At 34.9% G+C, this 11,761-nt stretch overlaps 2 protein-coding genes across 3 annotated transcripts in view; one reads left to right on the plus strand and one right to left on the minus strand.

Moving 5' to 3' along the window:
* Positions 1-1,711: 1,711 nt before the first annotated feature.
* Positions 1,712-2,436, plus strand: LOC107666006 (protein FAM212A-like; the record flags this gene model as incomplete). Its single annotated transcript, XM_016457097.1, has 1 exon — positions 1,712-2,436. A coding segment is annotated over one exon (630 nt), but the record flags the coding sequence as incomplete, so codon positions are not given.
* An 88-nt stretch (positions 2,437-2,524) lies between these two features.
* The window catches only part of uba7 (ubiquitin-like modifier activating enzyme 7), a 36,779-nt gene continuing 27,542 nt past the window's right edge, over positions 2,525-11,761 (minus strand). The window contains exons 23-26 of one of the 2 annotated variants that reach the window (XM_016457168.1): positions 6,105-6,206; positions 5,336-5,427; positions 4,105-4,233; positions 2,525-3,196 (exon numbers count right to left, since the gene is read on the minus strand). In XM_016457168.1, coding sequence (XP_016312654.1) covers positions 3,160-3,196; positions 4,105-4,233; positions 5,336-5,427; positions 6,105-6,206 — 360 coding nt within the window. In that variant the 3' untranslated portion in view covers positions 2,525-3,159. Of the gene's footprint in view, positions 3,197-4,104; positions 4,234-5,335; positions 5,428-5,943; positions 5,995-6,104; positions 6,207-11,761 lie in introns of those variants that run through there. The other variant, XM_016457169.1, reaches the window with a different exon arrangement.

Here is an 11,761-nt window from a genome sequence, read left to right on the forward strand (position 1 = left end):
TCACACACACACACACACACACACACACACACACACACACCTGCAGCTTAGAGCCAAATGGCTAAGTTCTCAAAGCTGTGATAACATCATGGAGTGGTCACTGGTCCTATAGCTCTGCCTCAAACCAATCTATACACATTCATGGGTGTTTTTTTTTTTGTTGTTTTTTTTCCTGCTTTTCAAAAGCATTCCCAAAAAAAGTTCAAATGCTTAGCCGCTACAGCAGTGCTGGAAGTGAAAGTAAATTAAATCACCTGAGAGTAGGGGGATGTTATCGCTGGAAAACAGGGACTTTCTGGTTAAGAGGTGTGGACCTTAGAAAGATTGAATCTATTTTGATATTGCGAAGCCTGGTCAAGAGGAATTTTGTTTGTTAGAATTGAGGGTGCAAGACATTCTGGAGAGTTGTTGTTATAAAAATAAAACCACTGGAAATAAGATTTTACTTGAAATAAATGTTCTTCTCATTTTCATATAGTTTAACTTGATGTGCTAAAATAACTAAAGCAAAAACCGAAATAAAAATCAATACAAATTGAATAGACATTTAATAAAAAGAAAAAATAATGACTAAACTTTATTAAAATGAAAACGAAAAATACGTAAAACTATTACAAATATATAATAGCATCTCAATGATATTAAAATAGCATTTATTTTTAACTATTTTTCTTAACCTTTTTTCTATATTTTAATGTATCTGTATTTTATTTTTTTTATTTCTCTATAAAAAAATTAAAATTATAGCAATGACACTACTGTTCTGTTGAATATCTACTTATAATTGGGAATTACATCAGCAATGCATAAGTGCATTACTGTAAAGGTGTTTTTTTTTTTTTTTTTCTTTCTTGTATTAAACCCTCCCAAATAGATTAATGTACACAATTAGTCTGATCGCCATTTCACTGTGAACTATAGCCAAAACAGTGCAGCATTGTCCCAAAAAATGACATCATATCCTTTTTGACCACAACAATCCGTGCATTAATCATGAACTGGAAGAAAGAAAGGCCACACTTCTCCCACCTCAAGAAGCAGTGCAGGAAGGGACTCCTCTTGTTTCCCGTTCCCACAATCGGTGCGGATGTATCTGCATGCATCATGCTCTTACTCTTCTCCCCTGAGACTCTGCCAAATGGATTGTGTGTTTGTTTCTCTCCCACTCATGTTGTTGATTAATGCTGCTGGATTAAACTGGAAAACTCTGGACTGCTTTCATCTAACAACTTTATGGCCTGTTTGATTGGCCTGGTCCGTGGTTTGTTTTCCAAGGCGATTATAGTTCCTGGACACATCAGTCTAGCAATGGATTCACAGTTTTTAATTGGAACATTTGAGGAACAAGCTCATCTTGTCCTTATGAAAAGGTACTGTGACGGTACCATAGTACAGTGCAGGGTTATTATTGGTTTAAAAAAAAACAAAAAACATTCTCATTATGCGAAATAAACATCTTAAAAATGACAAAAAACCAAACAAAATTACTAAAATGTAAACTAAAACATAAAAAAATAAAATGTTAAAGTATTGACAAAAACATAAAAATGTACATGAACGAAAAATCTAATTGAAAATACTGAAACACAAAATAGCAAACTTTAACGAAAATAAAAATTAAAAAATGTAATTAAAAATATTGACCAAACACAAAAAATGACTGAAACTTTAAAATGTAAGTGGGGGGGGGGGTTGTTTTAAAAATAATAAAAAATGGGAAACCGATGTTGGCCATCTACCTCAAGGCTCCCCGAGCAGCGTGAAAAGCCTGGACTTTGATTCGGGATACTCTGAAGCATCGTGGCAGGACGAGGGTGTGGTGTTGAGGCGTACGAGGAACGTGCGTGTTTCATCGTCCGCGTGCGTCCGCACCAACCGAATCCGACCCAAATCCACATCAGACGCATGCCTGGAGCGCTGGACGTCGTTTGAGGCCAGCGACCCAATGGACTGGACCACGTCTTTGTTAACCAGAGGCCGTAACAGGCAACCGTTGGTTCTTGGGGACAACAGCTTTGCAGATCTTATTAAGAACTGGATGGATCTTCCAGAGTGCCCAGATTCTGCAGAACTCAAGCCGAACGCCAGCCGCAAAATAGCCAAGGACTTTCTGGTCAACATGCGGAGGAAATTAGCGGGCATGTCAAAGGGAGTTGAGGAGAGAAAGGCTTGCACTAAACGCATGTCTTGTCCTGTGGGATTTCAAGCCCCCAAACCGTTCTTTCACCAGTCTCACACAAGTTTGCACCAATTGGGACCAGACTTTTATCAGTTCAGCGCTGTCATGAAGACGGGGAGTCGACAGCCTATCATATGCAATGACATCATTGGATACATCTGATGTGTTTATGAAAACGGACTGGAGTTTACTTCTGAAAATGTCTAATATTGTTCCATGTATTAATAAATATTGTAATAAATGCTTTTTATATAAAAGAATCTCTTCTGCTGCATTTTTTCAAAATCAAAGTATCATGTTCAAAAACATTTGACTGAGGATTTCATGTGAAAATGGCATAAAAGCATTAAAGTAGAGTTGCACCTTAAATATAGTTTAAAGCAAAAATCTCAAGGCTTGTTGCTTTTATAAATCAGCTGCAATATGGAAAAAAAAATGTTTTCAATACATTTATTAAAGAAACAGAATAAACAAGTCTTACAGTTCATAATCTCCCATATTTTGAATACTAACCAATGTTCAATTTGTTTGGCTCTCCTAAGATTGACCAACTCCATTCATCTGCAATCAAATTATTTGAACTCTTCTATTTCATGTGTATAAGTCTCTTAAAGAGTTGTGCAATAGCTCATAGTTTCAACACCCCACCAAACAGCTCATATACTGTGCAAATATTATACTTCATTTCTAAAAGTCAGTAATGAAGTGGAATGCACTCTTCAAAGGCTTCACTACAGAATATGAGATTTAGTTTTTTTTTTTTTTATATTAAGAATTTTACTTTAGAATTCGAAGGTTTGTAACCAGAATACAATAGAAAGAAAAAGACCCAGCTGTCAAGTCTTTTTGTGAATGAGATCCACTGCTGTAATGTGATTAGGACTGAACGCACACAAATGTGTCTAAAGGTGATTAAATTAATTAACTGCAGCAGATGCAGCTCATTTGGGTCTCTGGCTCTGCTCTGGAAGTGTCTTCATTCATGCTAATAGTGAGGTGAGGGGTGGGTGGTCAGGACTGCATAACAAAGGGATGAGGGCGAGAATTAACAAACCACAGGGATACAGGACACATCATGTTTAAAAGAATTAAAGATATTTCACTTACAGACAGTAAAATGAGATTCTTCACAAAAAAACTTTACAGATCAAGTTTTACACTGCAAAATATTCAGATCTTAATCAGTATTTGTCTTGTTTTCTAGTTGGCAAGATATGTTTACTTCAGACTTTTTCAGTGTTAACACTTTACAATAAGGTTTCATTTTTAACGTTACTTAGTTAACATGAACTAACTAAAATTAACAATACTTCTATCTCTTAAGCATTGATTAATTTCAATATTTACTAATCCATTTTTAATATCAAAAGTTGTGTGTTAACATTAATGCATTGTACACTGAACTGCAGCTGTATTTTGATTAACTAACATTTAAAAAGACTAATAAATGTTTCCTATTTTTTTTAATAAAGATTTTTAATAATTTTAGTTTTAAATAAAACCAAGATTACTGGAGTATGTCTTACAAGAAAATACAATTTCAGTTGTTAATGTTTAATTCACAATTACTTGCTGCTTCTTTGTGAAATTTACTAGAAATTTCTGACTGATTTTTTATTTTTTTTACCAGTGTAGTTAATACATTAATGTTAACAAAAGAGACCTTTTCTTTTTAAAGTGTTACCAGAATGTCTATAAGATAGCTTATTTTGTTTTTCTGTAGGCAATATTTTTTATTTGTTTTAAGAATCAACTTGATTAAATCTACCATGTTTATTATTTTTTGCAGTGTACAAATGCACATGATTTTATGACTGTTCGGCTTATAAATCTAGAATCAAAGTTAATAGAGACCGCTTAATAGCTGACATCTTATTAAGGTGATAATTCGTTCGTAAACGTAAGGCTCTGGTCTCCAGCATCACCTGAGCAGGTATCTGATGAACAGGACGGTCTGGAAGTCCTCATCCTCTTCAAACGAGGGAACGATTTCCAACATCTGCTGGTGATCTGGAATCTCACGCTTAGTTGCAGTGCGCACCAAATCAGTTATGCTGCATAAACAATAAGTTAATCAATGAGTAAAAATACCACTTCTCTTTTTAGACTAACTCAACGAAGAACCCAAGCTTTATAACCAGCATTATCTTCAGTGTACTTACATAAGATACTGTTACATAAGAATAGTTGCTGTGAATTAATGTAGAGAGTGTTTATTTATGTAAGGGTGTGGTATGGACTCGCTCATAATTATAGAAGAACAGGAAGGTCACTGTTATGCTTAAGTAACATCGGCTATGTTGAGAATGAAGTACTTGCTTACAGCACAGAAACTACAGTGCATACTATCTTTCAGCAATCAAATAATAGATAAAAAGGTGTTAAAATATTAGTTTATATTCTGCTTCATTTGACCACATTGTGATTCAGTAAACAATGTAGTGTGCTCTGGCTGTATACTGCACATTTTGTCAAATGTAGTACAGTACATGATGTCTATTTAGTGCAGAACATTTGCATACTGTGCACAATATACACTGCCGGTCAAAAGTTTGAAAATAGTTCAGATTATGTTTTTTTAAAAAAGTAATTTGGTTCACCAAGGCTGCATTTATTTGATCAAAATACAATAAAACATTTAAATATTATTACAAGTATAACTTTTATGTTGTACCAAACTTTGGACCGTTTTCACATGCTTCTGCATCATGCCAAATGTTTTACAGAAATGTATATGAAGAAATGGCAGGAAGGAGCAGCACTTGACACGGGGTAATACATTTCTTTTTTTCTCTCTGTTAATTTGTCCTCTGAGACCAATGTTAGTTCCATCAGGAAGAAGCCGTGAATAACCGTGAGATCTCTCAGCAGACTGATGTTAGATGCACACATGCATGCAGAGGGGAGTGAGGGGTTAATGAAGGCATGTGGCTTCAAATGACCGTTATGCTGGAAAGCCGTAGGAAAATCCCCATTATCCCAAAATAAACACTAGGGGACAAATGTCTCGAAATCTCTCAGTCTAGACAGATCTAATGACATATTGCTCTAGAATTCAGGTTAATATTATGCAGGTAAACATTCAATATAACATACACAAGATTAATGCAGTGTGGAATATTTCCCTGAAAAACAGCTGTATGTCGGCATACACACCTTAGCTTCAGGCGATCAGTATGATCCCAGAGATCACTGTACAGTACAGCAGTACCATAATACAAGCCAGTGATGCTCAACTTATGGTTTTCCTGAAATGAGAAAGAATTATTAATTCAACTAATTCAATAGACATTCTGTGTGCCCGCAAACATGTGTCACTCATTGTGTGTTTTCATCTAGACTTTCATCTAGCACAGCTCTTCAAAAGTTTGGGATCGGTACGATTATTTAAATTTTATTTAAGAAATTAATACTTTTATTCAGCAAGGATGCATTCAAATTGGCCAAGAAAAGAATCTTGAAAAGAATGTATCATGGTTTCCACAAAAGTAATAAAAAACATGTTTTACTTGAGCAGCAAATCAGCATATTAGAATGATTTCTGAAGGATCGTGTGACACTGAAGACTGGAGTTATGATGCTGAAAATTCAGCTTTGATCACAGGAATAAATTACATTTTAATATGTATTCAAATAGAAAACAGCTGTTTTAAATTGTAATAATATTTCACAATATTACTGTTTTAACTGTATTTTTAATCAAATTAATGCAGCCTTGTCGAGCATAAAATACTTCTTTCAAAATCATTAAAAAATCTTACCGACCCCAAACTTTTAAATGCTGGAGCATGTATTTATGTGGCACAAAATCAGTTCTAGTTCCAAAGAAAAGACAGAGAAGATGTCAAAAACTGGTGTGAGACTAAGTGTGAATGGTATCTGATGTCTTTTAAGTGTCTGATGTTGACAGCGTGTGTGCCTTAACCTTAATGTGTTTCAGCAGTTCCTCCAAGGTCATTTCCTTTTGACCCTTACGCTGGCCCTGCACCAGGAAGTCGTCCCAGAGAGAGTACCGCCGCCCCGCAACCTGCCGACAGACACGACACACCGGCTCTAAAACACATGCTTAACAAACATTAACACTCATCTGCACTCTCAGTTGAGGATATATGCATACTACCTCTAGTTCACTAAGCTGACCGAGTCTGCATGAACTACATGGATGTGGCGTTAACAGCTGATATAGATCTTGTTAATCCTGCTGACACATTTGCAGCTCATGTCTTGGACGTCAAACAGAGATCAGGTCAGAGGTCATATAACACCAGAGACATGATAAACAAAAAACAATGAATGTGAAAAAAAACAACAACTATATTTATTATAATATTTTGTGTGATTTCATTATAAATTTGACGTTACAATGTAAGGTTTGCAAGCAGTTTTGGTCTCTCCTCACTAGACACGACACACCGGCTCTAAAACACATGCTCAACAAACATTAACACTCATCTGCACTCTCAGTTGAGGATATACGCTAGTTCTCCCATGCATACTACCTCTAGTTCACTAAGCTGACCGAGTCTGCATGAACTACATGGATGTGGCGTTAACAGCTGATATAGATCTTGTTAATCCTGCTGACACATTTGCAGCTCATGTCTTGGACGTCAAACAGAGATCAGGTCAGAGGTCATATAACACCAGAGACATGATAAACAAAAAACAATGAATGTGAAAAAAAACAACAACTATATTTATTATAATATTTTGTGTGATTTCATTATAAATTTGACGTTACAATGTAAGGTTTGCAAGCAGTTTTGGTCTCTCCTCACTGAAGGATCTTGACAAAAAAATGTTGCATCTCACATGAACTGACTTGCTTAAAAATACTTTACTAATACTATTCCTGAGGCACATTGCAGTTCCTACATTACAGTAAATTTCATGTCCATTTGCACAAGTTTTAATTATTCTGTGCATCAAAAATTGGTGTAGAAACAATTTTCACATAGAAATGCTAGTAAATTTCACAAATAATTACAAAGAAACAGCAAGTCACAGATTGAATTGAACAAGAAGAAACACTGAAATAGTATTTGCTAGTACAACATACTCCAATAACCTTTTTATTTACTACTTAAAAAAAAAACAATTTTTTTTACAGTGTATATTGGTAAAAATTAATAGAGAACATACTACAAACATCTCATATACAACCATTTGTCCGCTTATAAACTATGAATGATAAATTCAAACACATTTTTCATTTATGCAAAAAGTTTGCCTGATGTGCAATGCATGAAAATGTAAAAAGATTTTATGAAGTTCAGTCCTGCTCAATAAAACAGATCCATGTCTTGACTTGATCTTGCTGACAACATTTCAAACATACTGCATGTAGAAGTATGCATAAACCTTCAGCTAAAAATACACTGCTTTCATGTGATCAAGTACAGCACTAAATACAGATCCCAAAGCCAGGCCTCACATTCCTCCAGGAGCAAAGGATCTTTGATAACTTTTATGGCTCTGTACTCTTACTGTATGAGCAAGTGACTCATTTGAATTTAATTTTATTTTGTCCTAAAATGAAAAATAATTTAGAATTGATTACATCTCCAGAGCTACCAATGAGCAATAAAATTGTCCTCTGGGTTAGTTAATTTTACCACCAACCTGAGACACGACAAACTGATGCAAATCAGTTATTTCACCTCTGCTGGACTTCGTACCTGTGTGTGAAATACATGGATTTCATTTGTTTAAGGAAGCTGTTCTCCCTGGGCTCATAATAATAAGCGAATAATAAACTAATACCGTAATTTATTTATTTTTATTTAATATATATATAATATATATTTAAAAATAAATGTCTTATGCTCACCAATGGTGCATTTGATAAAAAATACAGTAGAACAGTAATATTGTGAAATATTATTACAAGTAAAAATAACTGTTTTTTAATTAAAGTAAGTTCAAAAGAACAGAATGTATTTGAAATAGTAGTATTCCAAATCTACTGTAACATTAACAAACATTTTAAATTACTGACACTTTTAATCAATTTAATGCATTTTTTGCTGAATTTAAGTATTAATTTCTTAAAAAAAAACATTACTGACCTCAAACTTTTGAATGGTAGTGTAAATCAAAGTTATCTAACCCAGCATTATCAAAAATATTTGCAGCATTGAATATAATGGTATAATTAAAGTCTTCAGAAATGATGCCAGGGCAGATATCACTGTCCAAAAGTGGTAGGGGTCAAGTTCCCTACTCAGTCCTGTAAATAGCAAGACTAGCATGTGTTTTCAACCACAGTAATTTGAAAACCAATCAATTTGTCATGCTGTGCCGACACCGACCACATTGCACTGCATTCACCAGATATATCTACTCCACCCAATCTGCGGCCATATCTTCACTTTTAGAAGTTAGACTTTCTCTCACACTGTTCGTGCATGGCATCTGTCATCTTTGACTACTTCTATGGTTAATATCAAGGTTGAAATGAATAAAGACACCATATACAATACATAAGATAAAAGCAATGCAATCATTTCAGGAATGGATGAAACCTCAATGCATGCTAAGGCTTCTTAACAAAGAAAGTAGGGGTCAATCTAACCACAAGTGAAAGGGTATATTGACAGCGTTAACCTCTCAGTGGGAGGGTTAAAAATAAGCATAGTAATGTGGAAACCCGTTTGAGAAAGATGCAAATCCTATTTGAAGACATCTAAGCCAGTAGAAAGCCTCCTCAGATCCAAGTGTTTCTGCCATAAACCTTCATAATCCCATAACTTGATTGTCTTAATGCTTGATTTATCTCCACTACCATTCAAAAGTTTGAGGTCAAAACACCACTGATAAACACATTATGGGTTAGGGTATTATGGGTAAGTTAATGCTGAAAAAATATTACGCATAGACTATGGTGTAAATGCTTTTGTCTGCAAAATGCTCTATCCATTTGCATTAACGATCAGTGGAAAAATGTGTTTGGGGTCAGTAAGAATTTTGTTTTTTTTTAAAGAAATTAATATTTTTATTCAGCAGTGACACATTGATAGTGATAGTAAAGACATTAATAAAGTTAATTTCTATTTCAAATAAATGCTTTTTTTTAGCTTACTGTTCATCAAAGTATTCTTAAAAATGTGATGGTTTCCACAAAAATATAAAGCAGCACAACTATTTTCAGCATTGATTATAATCGGAAATGTTTCTTGAGCAGCAAATCAGATTTGTGAAGGATCATGTGATGCTGAAGACTAGAGTAATGAAGCTGAACATTCAGCTTTGCATCACATGAATAAATTACATTTTAACATATATTCAAATTGACATTGTAATAATATTTCTCAATATTACTGTTTTGTACTGTATTTTTGATCGAATAAATGCAGCCTTTTGTGAGCAGAACAGACTTCTTTCAAAAACATTCAAATAATCTTGCTGACCTCAAAAATAGTGTACAGTATGTGATCTAAATAGACGCAAATTTTACACTTTGTGACAAACAAACGTTAAATCTTCAAGAAGTAGTCATTCAGCACATGCTTTTAACATATACAACATCAGTATCTTTCTTGTGTTCAAACAAGGGGCATTGTTTGAATGTCTCGGTCACTTGTTTTAAATACAATGAAACAGAATGAAGGCTCCAAAATGTCGAGCTCTAAAATCACAAATAACGTTTTAAATGGAGAGACAAACAAAATATAAAACCAGAAGAGAATTGTTGAATCTTGGTTCTTCATACCATCACCACTTGTTTGCTTACTGGGGCTTTAAGTTGTTGCTCTATGTAAAATGGCTTTAAAATAATCTCATTAATAAATCCCAACTCTTAGTTTTTATTTTTTGAAATGCAGTATATCTTATACAGAGCGCTGTTCTGTTGCTATAGTCAATGGAGGATGAAACTATGAAATTCTGGGCCAAACATGTGAGGTCATCACTCTCAGAATGGAGCTCTGCCAACATTCTCATCTGTTCTTCATAAACTCTATCACAGGCTGCATTGTAAACGTGGCTTTTTCCCCACTCAACATGTGTCTCTGCAGTGTTCATGCCATAGAGAAGAATTTGAAGGAACACACAACTGTTCAACAACATGTTTTGAAGATTGCATTATGAATGCATTTACCAACTAGAACATATGAGTGACTCCAGCACGTGCGAAATGTTAAAGGGAGAACATACAAAAGACCTTATATCTAGCGGTGGACAAATGACTAAGAGTTGAGTAGAGGCTTGATAGCAATTGCTGAGTGACTGCTTGATGTGGCCTGCAACACAATGGTTGATTCTCAAAGACAGGAAACTTGCAAAGGGTGTATGCAGCATGATAAGTCGCCCCTTCCTGCATGTGGAATAAAAATGGAATGGCTCACGTCCTCTAAGGTTCGGGGTAGAAAGAATCATCGCCAAAATTATAACAATGGACTCAGTCTCATAACCTATACAGCTGAAACTGTTTTTAGAGTCCTTTTCAATCCCTAGACACTCAGGAGTTTTTCCAATGCCGTAAGAAGAGTATTGAATAGGGTTTTGTTGTTAGGGAACCTTTTGAATCAGTTATTATTGTGGTATCAAATATTTCAGATAGACCTGCCTTTAAATAGCACATTAAAACATGCCGTAAAAATGAACTGACTGGCCACCTTTCAAGTCAGTCAGACAGGCTCTTACTTTCTAAGTGGACAGTTCTTGGCCAGAATAAGATGAAAAATTAAACTTCGTCATGATAGTCTGGCTGTGCAAAACTTGCATCTGTTCACTTTTGAGTAGATAAGCGTACAATCATCTTTCCAAGTGTGCTAATGGCAATCCGTGGGATGTTTGGGAAATTACAATTTGTCTTATGATGATCTTTGAAAGTCCAAACTTCAGTGTGTTGAATCACCCACAAAAGTCCAGTGTGTAAGCTGAAAGGCATAACCGAGGAAACACATGGCCTCGAACAAACAGATGAACATGAACAATCCATTTCCTCTGGAGCTGTTTAACTCTGTTGCTACAGTATAAAAATGATCAGCTGATTTGTCCAAGTCACTTCTTTAACGTCATGCAAAAGGGGATTCTAGGCATGAAATGAGTCCTTTGACGTAACTGGTGTCTCCAAAAGTCAATATGTAGCCTGAGGGGCAAAATATGGCAGCCAGCTGATACACAATGCTCAGCCAAAACACAGCTGAAAAAAACATTATGGGCACTAGAGATTGAGACCTGGCTGGAATCTTTTCATTGTTTTTGTTTTCTAAGTTAAAGGTGAAAAAATATTTTGCATGGTATATGCTGTATAAATGCTTTTGTCTGCTAAAAGCTACACTGACTTGCATTAACGATAAAAGGAGAGATATATATATATATATATATATATGTATATATATATAGACACACACAGTATATGCATACAAATGTATTGTGAGTATATAGGAGTATTGTGTTGTTAAATTAGCAACATGCTACTAGTGTCCTATGCATGTGTTGTGCACAGAAATGTTTCAGATCATACATTTATAAGGTTTCAATATAGTTAGACATCTGCTTGAGTAAGCAGCAGACAGCAGGACAGCTCATGAGGTTTTGGAACAGAGCTGATGTGTATTTATAATAAAAGTGACATTC

Source organism: Sinocyclocheilus anshuiensis, unplaced genomic scaffold (assembly GCF_001515605.1).
Source record: "Sinocyclocheilus anshuiensis isolate Anshui unplaced genomic scaffold, SAMN03320099.WGS_v1.1 scaffold447, whole genome shotgun sequence".
Classification (NCBI taxonomy): Eukaryota; Metazoa; Chordata; class Actinopteri; order Cypriniformes; family Cyprinidae; genus Sinocyclocheilus; species Sinocyclocheilus anshuiensis.